Below are 13564 nucleotides of genomic sequence, written 5' to 3' on the forward strand. Positions count from 1 at the left end.
AGGCCGGGGCCCGGCGAGGCCGAGCCCGGTCGTGCCCGCCGGCGGCCGCTGCCCCCACCGTGGCCGGCCCTCCTGTGGGAAGTGCTATCTTTCCGGCAGCCCCACGCGGGCATCGTCCCCGAGCCTCTGCCTTCCACCTGTCCCCACACACCTCGGGCGCCTGGCCCCTTCCAGCCTCATTTCCCATCTCTCTCGCCCCTTCCACAGACCCGGGAGAAGGAGAAGATGAAGGAAGCCAAGGACGCCCGCTATACCAACGGGCACCTCTTCACCACCATCTCCGTGTCGGGCATGACCATGTGCTATGCCTGCAACAAGAGCATCACGGCCAAGGAGGCCCTCGTCTGCCCCAGTGAGTCGTTTGCACCCTGACCCTAACCTTGCCCTAACCTTGCCCGCTGCCCTTCCTGCCCTGGGTGCACAGGGTCCCTCTGTCGGAGCCCCGGCCGGGCCCAGTGCCAGGGCCAGATGCTTGATCCCTCACTCCCCTTCCCTCCCTGTTGAGAGAGGGTGGCCGGAGCAGGCCCAGGGGAGGGGGGGCTGGGGGGCACCCCTTGCAGCTGTTGTCCGCTGGCTGTCCCCTGGCTCCCCGAGCAGCTGCTGAGGGTTAGGGGGACTGCTCAGGGGGAAGGGTCAGGACTGTCCTGTGAGGGGGGGGGGGGGGGGGGAGCCGGGTGGCCGGCTCGGCCTGGCACCTGGTCCTGCCCGTCTTCCTGGACAGGACTGGACATCTGGGGTGTCAGGGTCCCCTTGCCCCTCCCTTTCTATTGACTGGGTGGAGCTGAAATGTTCGAGTCTCTGCAGTTTGAAGCAGAGGATGGGATTAGGACTGGCCGTCTCAGATTTCTAGTGTGACCCGATAGACAGTGAGAAAGGGGGAGGGCAGCGGGGATGTGCGCGTGGAGGGATCCTGGGCGGAACTCCTGACCTTCACCCACATCTGAGGGGCGCCCCGCATGCAGGAAGTAGAAAGCGGGTGCCCCCGTCCCCGCACGCCTGCGCGCCTGCACAGAAGGCTCCGAGCAGAGCCGCCTCTGGCTGGAGCACGTCTGAGGTCGGCCCTGCTGCGTTGGCGGGATGGGGGCGGGAGCCCCCTGAGGACCCAGTGAGGCCTCCCGCTCCCTCACTACCACTTAGAGTTAGGAGGGAGAGGAGGGATCCCTGGCTGGACCCCGCAGAGGCCTGACAGAGGTCCCCGTGGGGAAGCCTGTTGCCAGGGGAACTGGGGAGGCAGGCAGCAAGCGCTATTTTGAGAGCAGGTGGAAAGCGGAGGTTTGATCCAGAGACACTGGGTGCTAGGGGTAGAAAAAGGGAGTTCTGGGGGAGCGGGGCAGCCTCGGCCCCCTCCTGGCCTCCCTTCCACCCCACCCTGCCGGCCTTGTATTTGTGGAAGTGAGCCTGGGGCTGGGTATTGTCTGAAGAAGTCGGCAGAGTTTCCTGTGTTTCTGGACAAGGCGGAGGAGGCGGGAGAGGGCAGGGGCTGAGGCGCGTTGGGGACAGGGACAGCGGGGGCCTCACTGCCGTGGCCTGGCCTCTCTCCCTTTTCCGTCCTGCTCTTTTGCCCCACGGCAGGGTGGGTGACGGGAGAGAAGCAGGTGGAGTGTGGGGCTGGGGGCCGGCCCGGGGGGGGGGGGGCAGGCCCCAGGCCCGGAAGAGGGGGGCAGGGCAGGAGTTAGAGCTGAGCCATGTGAAAAGCCAGCGGGCTTTGGAGGGAGACCGGCCAGGGCCTGTGCCCGGCCTAGCCCCGGCTCCGCCGACCGCCGGAGTGCTCAGGCCTGGCTGCAGTTCGTGGGTGAACATGAGGCTCAGCAGAAAGAGCACAGCGGGGTTTAAATCCCAGCTCTGCCACTGGGGTGCTGACCCCACGCAGGTGATCTGACCTCTGCAGGAGGCGGGCTCCTGGTCTGTAAGATGAGGGTAATTGAATCTGCCCGAAGTGTTGTTAGGACCACGAGCTGGGCGCTCTGGGGCCACTGGCCGCCCCCTGCCCTGGGCCCCCACCCCCGCTGCTCTGCGCCTTCTCCTGGCCCGTGGGCGTCCCCTGCCATCTGCTCCTCAGCCACCCCTGTGCTCCTTGAGCTCAGCTCTGGCAGCCGTCACCCCTGCTTGCTTCTGGCGCACCCCTCAGGTCACCTTTGAGTTGGGGTTGCTTAGTTGTGGTGGCCCCTCCGTCCCCTCGCCCATTTCCTGCTGGAGGGGAGGGGAGGGACGGCGGTGGCAGGGGCTGAGAGGTCTGGGAAGAGGGGCGTCTCTGAGGCTGTGTGGCCAGGGGGAGACGGGTGTCTGCATGTGGGTGCGTCCCCCCCTGTACCACCTGGCCCTCCCTTCACCCTCTCTACCCCACCCTCCCAGCCTGCAATGTGACTATCCACAACCGCTGTAAAGACACCCTCGCCAACTGTACCAAGGTCAAGCAGAAGGTGAGAGGGCAGGGAGGGCGCGGGCTGGGGGAGAGGGTAGTGAGTGTGCCCTCCGTTCACGCCTCGCCCTGTGCTCCTGACACCTCTCCTCGCCGGGGGGCAGCCCACACCCCGAGCCCCAGGCCTCAGGCCCCGTGCGGCCAGCCTCCTGCTCTGGACACGGCCCCCCGGCCCTGGGCTCGGCTGCCCTGCTGCCCTTGGCCGTGGCGCCGGCCTGCTCCCGAGGGGCCTGCGGGCGTGACCCTTGGTGACAGCTGTCCTCCATGTCTCTCTCGCTCTGTCTCACAGCAACAGAAAGCTGCCCTGCTGAAGAGCAGCACAGCCCTGCAGTCCGTTTCACTTCGCAGTAAGAGTGAGTCGTGCGGGTGCGCGGGACACCCCTCCTGAGTACCCCCGCCGGGTTCGGGCCTCTCAGCCCGCGCGCCATGCTGCCCCCTCAATTGGAAGTGGGTGCCGGGAGCGATGGGGAGTTGGCTGGTTTGGATGGGGGCGAGGGCCCGGTTGGCCGGTCACCCAGGCACGGCCAGTGCACTGGGGGAGTGTCCGAGGTAGCTGTCGAGAGCCCCTTCGGACAGCTCTGGTGTCCCAGCAGGAGTGGGTGCTTAGTCAGAAAGACAGAGGCTGAGTCCCCGCTCAGCCACCAGCTGAGTCCCCCTGCACAAGCCTGTTAACGTGTCTGAGCCTCAGTTGGCTCATAGGCTCATTTTGGGGAAGAACTGAGACAAGACAGGTTCTGTGCACATGTCAGCAGGCGCCACAGCGATCCTTCCTGGACCGGGGACCAGGGCGGGGGTGGGAGAGGGGCCCGGAAGGCCTGGGCCCCGGGAGGCAGCGGCCTTGACACCTGCCGGTCTGCCCTTCAGCCGCCCCCCGGGAGCGGCCGAGCTCCGCCATCTACCCCTCCGACAGCTTCCGGCAGTCCCTGCTCGGCGCTCGCCGCGGCCGCTCCTCCCTGTCTTTAGCCAAGAGCGTCTCCACCACCAACATCGCTGGGTGAGCCTCTCCTCGGGGAGGGGTCGGCAGGCGGGCAGAGAGGGGCACTGGGGAACAGGAAGCCTGAGGGGCCCTTCCCGCCCTGGGTTCAGAACTGTGGACGGACAGGGAGGGAGGACCCAGGGTGAGTGGCCCTCAGACCCCAGCCTCACTCCCCTGTCTGAGGGGGATCTCTTGTCTGAGTCCGGGTGACACAGACCCTCTTCCCTAGACACTTCAGTGACGAGTCCCCCCTGGGGCTGCGCCGAATCCTGTCCCAGTCCACAGACTCCCTCAACATGCGGAACCGGGCCCTGTCCGTGGAGTCGCTCATTGATGAAGGTGAGCCCCATGGGCGGGGAGGGTCCCAGGGCCAGGACCCAGCGAGGAGCGCCGGGCTCTGAGTCGTGGGCCCCACTGACATCCAGGTGGAGAGGTGATCTACAGCGAGCTGATGAGTGACTTTGAGACGGACGAGAGGGACTTTGCAGCCGACTCCTGGAGCCTAGCTGTGGACAGCAGTTTCCTGCAGCAGCAGAAGAAGGAGGTGATGAAGCAGCAGGATGTCATCTATGGTAAGCCTCCTCTTCCTTGACCTTGACTGGGAACTGTTATCTGTCCTTCTGTCTGCCAGCACCCCCACACCCTGCCAGTCCTCCCCCCAGACCCTGCTAGCCCACTGGCCCCCCAGACCTTGACCTCTACCCCACAAGTTGCCATTATGCCTCCACCTCTTGGGTTCTTGGTGTCCCAGGCCCTGTCTTTACCGCATCCTTCTCCACCTTGACTCCCTGCCTGTCCCACGCAGGGCACCACACTGGGGGCGGGGGCACATGACAGAGCCCGTGCTTCTTGGCTTCAAGCAGCCCGAGGTAGCAAGGCAGAAAGCCACAAGATGGTTAGAAAGTCCTCTGAAGCCATCACAGTGCAGGGTGGCAACCTGGAAGAGACCTTAAAAACCTGAAATGAGCCCTGAGGCCCCCCCCCCAGCCTAGGCCCCATCAGCTGTAGCCACGCCAAGGAGAGGCCACATGACCCATGTCCGCACAGAGCTCATCCAGACGGAGCTGCACCACGTGCGGACGCTGAAGATCATGACGCGCCTCTTCCGCACGGGGATGCTGGAAGAGCTGCAGCTGGAGCCGGGAGTGGTCCAGGGCCTGTTCCCCTGCGTGGACGAGCTCAGTGACATCCACACGCGCTTCCTGGGCCAGCTGTTGGAGCGTCGGCGCCAAGCCCTGTGCCCCGGCAGCACCAGGAACTTTGTCATTCCCCGCCTGGGGGACCTGCTCATCAACCAGGTGAGAAGGGGCAGGACCCACACGCAGAGGCGTGGTCAGACTCTGGTGGGTGGAGCCAGGAGAGCTGGAGAGGCCTGAGGCCCTCCGGCGTCTGGGGTGGGGCTTGTGTGGCGGGCGCGGCTTATACCCAGGGGCGGGGCTTCCTCCTGACCCATCCCCGCCCTCTAGTTCTCAGGACCCAGCGCAGAGCAGATGCGGAAGACCTACTCCGAGTTCTGCAGCCGCCACACCAAGGCCTTAAAGCTCTATAAGGAGCTGTATGCTCGGGACAAACGCTTCCAGCAGTTCATTCGGGTGAGCGGGCGTCTCCAGGACCTGGGCACAGAGCCTGCCCTTTCTTGGGGGGCACTGAGTGCTCTCCGAGCCCGTGGAGCCTGTCTGCAGTAAGCCCTCATAGCTGTAAAGCAAATGCCCAATGTGGGGCTCGAACTCACGGCCAGAGATCAGGAGTCCTCCGCTCACTGGCTGAGCCAGCCGGGTGCTGCCTTGGTTGGTCCTTATAGGAAACCCACAGAAAGTGCTCCCTGAATTCCAGGTGCAGCCCCCTAAGCCAGCAGGAGGTAAATGGCCAAGTTAGGGCCCGCACCAGAGCTTAGGCTCCAAACCCAGGGTTCTTTCTGTCGCCCTCCCCTCTCCCTGCTCCGGCCCTGAGCCTTGCCTGTCCCCTTGTAGAAGGTGACCCGCTCGGCCGTACTCAAGCGGCATGGGGTGCAGGAGTGCATCCTGCTGGTGACCCAGCGCATCACCAAGTACCCGGTGCTCATCAGCCGCATCCTCCAGCACTCCCACGGTGAGGGAGGGGCCCGGGGAGTGCTGGGGGCGGGGGGGGGGGGGGGGGGGGGGGGGGGGGGGGGGGGGGGGGGGGGGGGGGGGGGGGGGGGGGGGGGGGGGGGGGGGGGGGGGGGGGGGGGGGGGGGGGGGGGGACTGTCGGGTGAGAAAAGGCTCAGTGACCGAGGGAAAGGGCAGGGTCAGTTGCGGAGCCCTGGGCAGCATCTGAAGACGGGGCGGGACGGAAGCAGGCTGGCTGTCCCTCATGCCAACCCTCGGCCCCAGGGACCGAGGAGGAGCGCCGGGACCTGACCACGGCCCTGGGGCTGGTGAAGGAGCTACTGTCCAACGTGGACCAGGATGTGCACGAGCTGGAGAAGGGAGCCCGCCTGCAGGAGATCTACCACCGCATGGACCCTCGGGCCCAGACCCCCGTGCCCGGCAAGGGCCCGTTCGGCCGCGAGGAGCTTCTGCGGCGCAGGCTCATCCATGACGGCTGCCTGCTCTGGAAGACGGCGACGGGCCGCTTCAAAGGTCGGTGGTCACTGCGACCGGCCCGGCGAGGGCCGGGGGCCAGGTCTAGAGGGGAGAATAATCCAGCCCCTAGGACCCCTCTCAGCAGCCCTGCCTCTGGGGGGGCCTCTGTTGCAGCACAAGTCCGAGCTCTGTGTTTAACTTAATGGACCACACACAGGTTTCCTGGTCGGCATATACCCCTTTCTTTGGTCCTTCGTGCCCAGAGAGCCACCAGTCGTGATGAGAAAGAGCAACTTGAGGACCAGGGGCAAGATCGGGGCAGCTGGTGCGGCCACAGGATGGGCAGGAGCTTGGCAACGCGGCCAGGGAAGGAGCAGGGAGCTGGCCAGTGAGGCTCAGGCAGGAGGGAGAAGACTCAGCGAGCGGGGCGGGGGCCATGCTTTCCCCGCCTCTCTTCCCAGACTGCGCCGGCCAAGTCTTTCTACTTAAAGCAAGGAGCAGAGAGAGCAGCGGGCCTCGGGGTGAGGAGTGGGGGACAGAGGGAGCCTCTCCCTGGGGCCTGCGCCTGTGTCCCGTGTCGTGAAATCCCCACTCCACAGGCTGGGGATTGCAGTGCGAGCTGGCGCCTGCCTTCATCCCTTTCTCTCTTTTCCATCCCTCCCACGCAGCAGCTAAGAATATAAACCGTGGGGGTTAAAAATAGCAAGGCTGGAGAGCTTTATTTCTGAAGCATTTAGCAAAAGCCCTCCCCTCTGTGTGCCCACAGTTTAGTAAGATCTCCAAGGGCGAAGGGTGAGCGTGTGGTTTTTTCTTTTTGACTGTGGCATCTGAGTGTTGGGGACTTGACCTTTCCCTTCCCTGTGGCGTTGAAGTGTAGGACTCAGGATCTGAGTGGCTGGAAGGTGGGACAGAGAAGGACAAAGAGGGAGGCCTGGGGCGGGGGAGGGAGATGGGATTACTCGGCTGTGAGACTGGTGGATGTGAGGGCCTGCTGTCTCCTGCCTCCCGCGACCTGGGCATGTGCTGGCCGGGGGTTTTAGGTCAGGTAGCCAGAAACACTTGCGTCGGTTGCTAGGCATAGAAATAAAAAATATATATAAACTTTTATTTGTTTTGAGAATGAGAGAGAGCAGGAGCAGGGGAGAGGCAGAGAGACAGGGATAGAGAATCCCAAGCAGACTCCGTACTGACAATATGGAGCTGACACGCGGGGCTCAAACTCATGAATAGTGAGATCATAACCTGAGCTGAAATCAAGAGTGGGCCATTCAACCTGCTGAGCCACCCAGGCGCCCCAAGGCATGGAATTTATTTTAAAAAAAATTTTTAAGGTTTATTTTTAACAGACACAGAGCAACTAGAGCATGAGTAGGGGAGGGGCAGAGAGAAAGAGAGTCACAGAATATGAAGCAGGCTCCAGGCTCTGAGCTGTCAGCACAGAGCCCGACGCGGGGGCCGAACCCACAAATCATGAGATCATGACCTGAGCTGAAGTCGGACTCTTTTTCTTTTTTAAATGTTTTATTTATTTTTGAGAGAGAAAGAGGGAGACAGTGTGAGCAGGGGAGGGTCCAAGAGAGAGGGAGACACAGACTCTGAAGCAGGCTCCAGGCTCTGAGCTGTCAGCACAGAGCCTGATGCGGGGCTCAGACTCATAAACCTCAAGATCATGACCTGAGCCGAAGTCAGACACTTAACTGACTGAGCCCCCCGGGCGCCCCAGCCAAGGCATGGGGTTTAAAGGCTGAAAAAGGGTGGCCCTTCCTGCTCTCCCCAGAACTCTGGGCCCTTTTACCCAGAAAACACACGTCTTTGTTGTGTTAATGTGTAAAATTGCATCTGCAAGTTCGGAAGGTTTGCAGAGCGCCTGGATGCAGCAGCGGACGGCCTGGGTCTGGAGCCCCGGGGTAAGAACCCAGCCTCAGCTGAGTGAAGGGTGCCTTGAGAGGCAGCGGGGTCCCCCGCCATCGTCTCTGGCCTCGAGGCCGCTCCAACCGGTGTCATGTGCCTCTTCGCCCCCGGCCTTTCGGAGCCGAGAGAACGGGCAGGTGGGAGGTGAGAGGAAGCAACCAGAGCGAACAGAGGCAGGAAGAGGGTCCTTGAGAGCCCGGAGCGGACACGTTCGGCCTGGACCCTGAGAAAGGTGGGCAGCCACTCAGGCCTCTGATGCGGGCTGCTCTCCCACCTCTCCCCCTGCCCAGATGTGCTGATGCTGCTGATGACAGACGTGCTGGTGTTTCTCCAGGAGAAGGACCAGAAGTACATCTTCCCGGCGCTGGTGAGACCCTCCCCCTCCCCTCTCAGCGCGGACGGGGGCTCCCAGCTTTCTTCCTTCTCTGCCCAAACCGGAAAGAACCCTAGAACCCTCCAGAGTCACCCGGCTGTCACCGTCAGTGATACTGTTCCAGCATAAGAAATAAAAGCAGCCAACGTGTATTGCCCCGTGTGCGGGCACTTGTACACCGTCAGGAGGGCCTGTTTGTTATTAATCCCCTTTGTGTAGATGGGGAAAGTAAGCCTTAACGGGTTTTTTTAATGTGTTTTTTCTTTTAAGTTTATTTACCTTTTAGTAATGTCTACACCCAGCGTGAGCGGGGCTTGAACCCGCAACCCCGGGATCAAGAGTCACATGCTCTTCTGACTGAGCCAGCTGGGCGCCGCAATAATCCTTAAAGTTTATGAACTTCTCGGAGGTCACATGGGCCCCACAGGCCCCTCTGGCTGCACCACAGCTCTGTGGCGCACGTTACAGGCTGGCTCTTCACCCCTTTGGGTTTTCCAGAGAGACTGAAGACCCCGATGCCCCAGGGTGGGGTTCCCAGGCTGACCCGTCCTTTCTGACCGGCAGGACAAGCCCTCGGTGGTATCACTGCAGAACCTGATCGTGCGGGACATCGCCAACCAGGAGAAGGGGATGTTTCTGATCAGCGCGGCGCCCCCCGAGATGTACGAGGTGCACACGGCGTCCCGGGACGACCGGAGCACCTGGATCCGGGTCATCCAGCAGAGCGTGCGCGTGTGAGTGTGCGCGCGCCGCGGGGAGCCCGCAGCCAGGGGCCCCGGCCACGCACGCCCTCCCCGGGGACAAGAACCCGGGCCTCAGAGGTGGAGGCCGAGGCTGGGGGAGAAACACGATGGCCCAGGCAGGAAAGGTCACCTGTGTTCTCATATCCTGTAAGCTCCTGTTTTCTACTAGACAACCCTGACCGCCGCGCAGCACTGTGAGCCGGCAAGGGAAGGAGGGCTTGGGGCTGGGGCTGTCACCTGCCCCTGCCCCTGCCCAGTGTCTGAACCCTAAATCTAACCACAGCCCCGAACCCTAACCCCCACATAACTCTAACCTGGACCCTAACCTGAACCTGGCCCTAACCTGTAACCCCTAACCCTAACCCCTTACCTGCACCCCTAATCCCAACAACTAACCCCAACCCCTAACTCTAACCCCCAACCCCTAACTCCTAACTCTACCCCCCAACCCGTAACCCCTAACCATAACCCCCAACCTCTAACTCTACCCCCCAACCCATAGCCCCCAGCCCCTAACCCCTAACTCAACCCCTCAACCCCTAACTCTAACCCCCAACCCCGAGTCCTAATCCCGAGCCCTCTGGCGGCCTGTCTGACGGCCACAGTCCAGTTTCAGGCGCGTGAACACCCTGGTCTGTAGGCAGTGGGCTGTTATTCGGATTGGGTTGCATTTTACCTTTATTTTCTAAAACTGAATGAGAAAGGGAATGAAAGCATGGATCCTGGAGGTGAGAGGGTGACATGTGACACGCGCAGACCCGTCCGGGCGAGGCAGGAAGGAGATTGCGCAGTGCGCTACCTCAGCCACCCTCCCGCGTCCGTGGGACACACATTAGAGTTGAGGCCATCAGTGCTGTGTCTCTTGTGATGACGGAAAACAAAGTGCGTGTAGAACGTTCCGAACGGGTTCTTGGAGATGATGCCAAGAGAGAAACCCAGTCAGGATATTTGTAAGTTTTTTTAGCTTTTTAGAACTGGATTTTCTCCACTTCGTAATATGTAACCTTTTGTTTTACTTCTGCAATTTAGACTTTTGAACAAATTTTTCAAAACTTACAAAAGTAGGATATTGCCTATTCTAGGAAAACCATGCAAAACACCTGTGCCATTAAAGGTAGATCCCTGGGGGCCTCTTTGTTAACAGCATTCATATTCGTAATTGTGAACATTAGAATTAATTTTATTCTTTGTAATCGATTGATTGAGCTTTTCCCTTGTTCGAAGCACTGTTAAGTTACCTCATTTGATTCTAACGAAAAACCTGAGGAGAAGAGATCATACCCATTTTTCAGATGAGAAATACAGAGGTTACCACCTGGTAATGGTGGTGTGGGGCTTTGGGCCCCGTTTGCTGAATGCCAGAGCCCGTGGCTGCCCGTGCCCATGGCGCCCCTCACAGGTGGCCTGCGGAGGGTCACACACACCCATGGAGATGGGGGACGGTGTGAAGAGAAGCGGGGGGTCGGGAGGGAACGAAGCCAGGGCCGGGGACTGGGGACTCTGACCGGAGAAGCACAGAGCGTGGAAAGGAGGCGATTCCAACCCACCCTGCTGCCCCTCCAGATGCCCATCCAGAGAGGACTTCCCGCTGATTGAGACCGAGGACGAGGCTTACCTACGTCGAATCAAGAGTAAGTCCGTGCACAGAGCTCGGTAATTGTAACGCATGCACACGATGGGGTACTGTGGAGCTACTTAAACGGTGACGTGGCCCACGAGGGCGGAGTAGGTCCATAACCAGAAGTATCGGTAAGAGAGCCCGGCTGAGGGGCGCCGGGGCGGGGCTCAGTCGGTTAAGCGTCCGACTTCCGCTCAGGTCATGATCTCATGTTCATGGGTTCGAGCCCGCGTCGGGCTCTGTGCTGACAGCTCAGAGTCTGGAACCTGCTTCCGATTCTGTGTCCCTCTTTCTCTGCTCCTCCCCCCACTCATGCTCGGTTTCTCTCTGTTTCAATAATAAAGAAACATAAAAAATTTTAAAAAACCAGACACTTTTGAGAACAGCGCCCCGTGTGCGCCCCCACAGGTGTAAAGACGATGGGGAAGGAGCGCGCAGCACCGCCAGAACGCCATCACCACCGTGGTGGCCGGCGAAGGGGACCAGGACACCAGGGTGGCGACATTAACTTACTTTTTTTTTACTCGTATCAGTTGGACTATGAAGTGTCATACGAAAGGGCCAACAAAACCCAGTTTCCTAAACAAGGTAGAAGGTGATTTCTCTCCAGCCCGGAGGTGGGAAGTGCGGGGTGGTCAGCTGGCCTGACCACTGTCTTTACATAAGGACAACCCCCTGCCCCGCCCCCTGTCCAAAGTGGCGACTCCAGCTCCTGCCGGCACATCTGCATCCCAGCTAGCAGGGAGGTGGGAAGGAACATGGAGAGGTTTTTTTTTTTCAAGATTAAAAAAAATGTTTATTTTTGAGAGAGTGAGCTCGAGCACGAGTGGGGGAGGGGGCAGAGAGAGAGAATCCCAAGCAGGCTCCTTGCTGTCCGCGTAGAGCCTGACAGGGAGCTCGAACTCACGAATCATGAGATCATGACCTGAGCCAAAATTAAGAGTCCGATGCCTAACCAACTGAGCTGCGCAGGCACCCCTTCAAGATTCTTTTTTTAAGTTTATTTTTGAGAGAGAGAGAGAGACAGAATCCTAAGCTGACTCCATTGCTGTCAGTGCAGAGCCTGACACAGGACTCAAACTCACAAACTATGAGGTCGTGACCTGAGCCTAAACCAAGAGATGCTTACATGACTGAACCACCCAGGCGCCCCTTTTTTATTTCTAAATGTTTGTTTATTATGATTATTTTTGAGGGGCGGATGGAAAAGGCAGGTCAGAGATTTGAAGCGGGCTCTGCCCTGAGAGCAGAGAGCCCTACACGGGGCTTGAACTCATGAACTGGGAGATCATGACCCGAGCCGAAGTCGGACGTATAGCTGAGCCACCCAGGCACCAGGCACCTCTATGACTTCTTTCTTTTAAGGGCTGACCCGGAGAGGCAGCCTGCCCATTGGCCAGAAGTCAGTCGGTAGCAGTGTCCCGCTGCAGCTCAGGCTGCAGGGTGCAGGCTAACGGGCGGCCGTGTGCCCAGATGAAATCTGTCCGGATTCTCCCGTCCCAGGAAGATGAACAGCTGCAGCCACAGGCTGGCGTAGGTCTGTTTTTAACAGAGGTGCAGGGGTGCCCTGCTGGCTCACTCGGTAGAGCCTGTAACTCTTGAACTTGGGGTCGTGAGTTCAAGCCCCACATTGGACATGGAGCCTACTTAAAAAAAAAAAGTGCATGTATTGCTTTTCCCAAAAAATGTTATTTTTTATATAAATGCCAAAAATTCAGAATTAAGTCCTACCCCGAGCCCAGCCCTGGGCTCTCCGTGCTCATCCGTCCCTCCCCTGCAGTGGAGCTGCAGCAGAAGGACCGGGCGCTGGTGGAGCTGCTGCAGGAGAAGGTCGGGCTGTTTGCCGAGATGACCCATTTCCAGGTGGAAGACGACGGTGGGGGGGTGACCCTGCCCACCCTGCCCAGGGGCCTCTTCCGCTCTGAGTCCCTGGAGTGCCCTCGTGGCGAGCGGCTGCTGCAGGATGCCATCCGTGAGGGTGAGGGGGCCCCTAGGGAAGGGTCCGGGCCCACCCACATGGCATCCCAGAATATGGACACACACCCATGGGGGTGCCGGGGTGCGGGGGGGGGGGGAGCTTAAGTAACCTCTGCCTTGCAGGCGGTGGTGTGAGGGAGCCCTCCTGTGCAGGGGGCTCCCCCGATGCCTGGGTGATGCCCGAGCTGGGGGGAGGGCACCCCCACCAAGGATCCTCGCGGCCCCTGTCCTCACCTCTCCCTTCTGCGCAGTGGAGGGCCTGAAGGACCTCCTGGTGGGGCCCGGCGCGGAGCTGCTCCTCACACCCCGGGAGCCGGCCTTGCCTGTGGACCCCGACGGCGGGGGCAGCACGAGTCCTGGGCTCACTGCCAGTGAGTGCGGGCCGGGCCACCGTGGGGGCTGGGAGGGGCCAAACTGCAGGGCCCTGGGGTCACCAGCTCGGCCCTTCCTTCCCTCCTCCCAGATGGTGAGGCCAGAACCTTCAATGGCTCCATCGAGCTCTGCCGGGCGGACTCCGACTCTAGCCAGAAGGTGGGTCCGCGGGAGGTGCCGGCGCTAGCGGAGGGCAGGGAGGGGCAGCGGGGCTCTGGGGACATTTCGCTTGAGTCCTCAGCCTTGCCTGTCTCTGCAGGATCGGAATGGAAATCAGCTGCGGGCTCCCCAGGAGGTGAGAGGGGTTGTGAAGTAGGGCTGGCTGGAGGGGGGTGGGTCTGAGAACTTGGAGCCGAGTTTGGAGTGGTGTCCATAAGAGTCTAGGTGTGCAAGTGTCCGGAGGCCAACTGTCCCCAAGCCCACATTTAGTCACCTTCTGGGCAGCTCTTCCATCCTGAAACTTGGGCTCTGTCCCCCCTCTCCTCTGTCCTCAGGAAGCCTTACAGCGACTGGTCAATCTCTATGGACTCCTGCACGGCCTCCAGGTCAGTGGGGCGGGGGGGGGGGGGGGGGGGGGGGGGGGGGGGGGGGGGGGGGGGGGGGGGGGGGGGGGGGGGGGGGGGGGGGGGGG

At 61.0% G+C, this 13564-nt stretch overlaps 1 protein-coding gene across 1 annotated transcript in view; it reads left to right on the forward strand.

The window, feature by feature from the left end:
- The window catches only part of LOC115287209 (rho guanine nucleotide exchange factor 2), a 26450-nt gene that overhangs the window by 9816 nt on the left and 3070 nt on the right, over nt 1-13564 (forward strand). The window contains exons 2-19 of the mRNA XM_029933454.1: nt 208-352; nt 2353-2420; nt 2709-2772; nt 3284-3413; nt 3625-3734; nt 3821-3967; nt 4443-4693; nt 4862-4987; nt 5366-5483; nt 5748-5996; nt 8141-8217; nt 8788-8957; nt 10530-10597; nt 12365-12562; nt 12813-12932; nt 13025-13092; nt 13193-13228; nt 13428-13487. Of these exons, the coding sequence (XP_029789314.1) occupies nt 208-352; nt 2353-2420; nt 2709-2772; nt 3284-3413; nt 3625-3734; nt 3821-3967; nt 4443-4693; nt 4862-4987; nt 5366-5483; nt 5748-5996; nt 8141-8217; nt 8788-8957; nt 10530-10597; nt 12365-12562; nt 12813-12932; nt 13025-13092; nt 13193-13228; nt 13428-13487 (2205 nt within the window). The remainder of the gene's footprint in view (nt 1-207; nt 353-2352; nt 2421-2708; nt 2773-3283; nt 3414-3624; nt 3735-3820; nt 3968-4442; nt 4694-4861; nt 4988-5365; nt 5484-5747; nt 5997-8140; nt 8218-8787; nt 8958-10529; nt 10598-12364; nt 12563-12812; nt 12933-13024; nt 13093-13192; nt 13229-13427; nt 13488-13564) is intronic.

Source organism: Suricata suricatta, chromosome 3 (assembly GCF_006229205.1).
Source record: "Suricata suricatta isolate VVHF042 chromosome 3, meerkat_22Aug2017_6uvM2_HiC, whole genome shotgun sequence".
Taxonomy (NCBI): Eukaryota; Metazoa; Chordata; class Mammalia; order Carnivora; family Herpestidae; genus Suricata; species Suricata suricatta.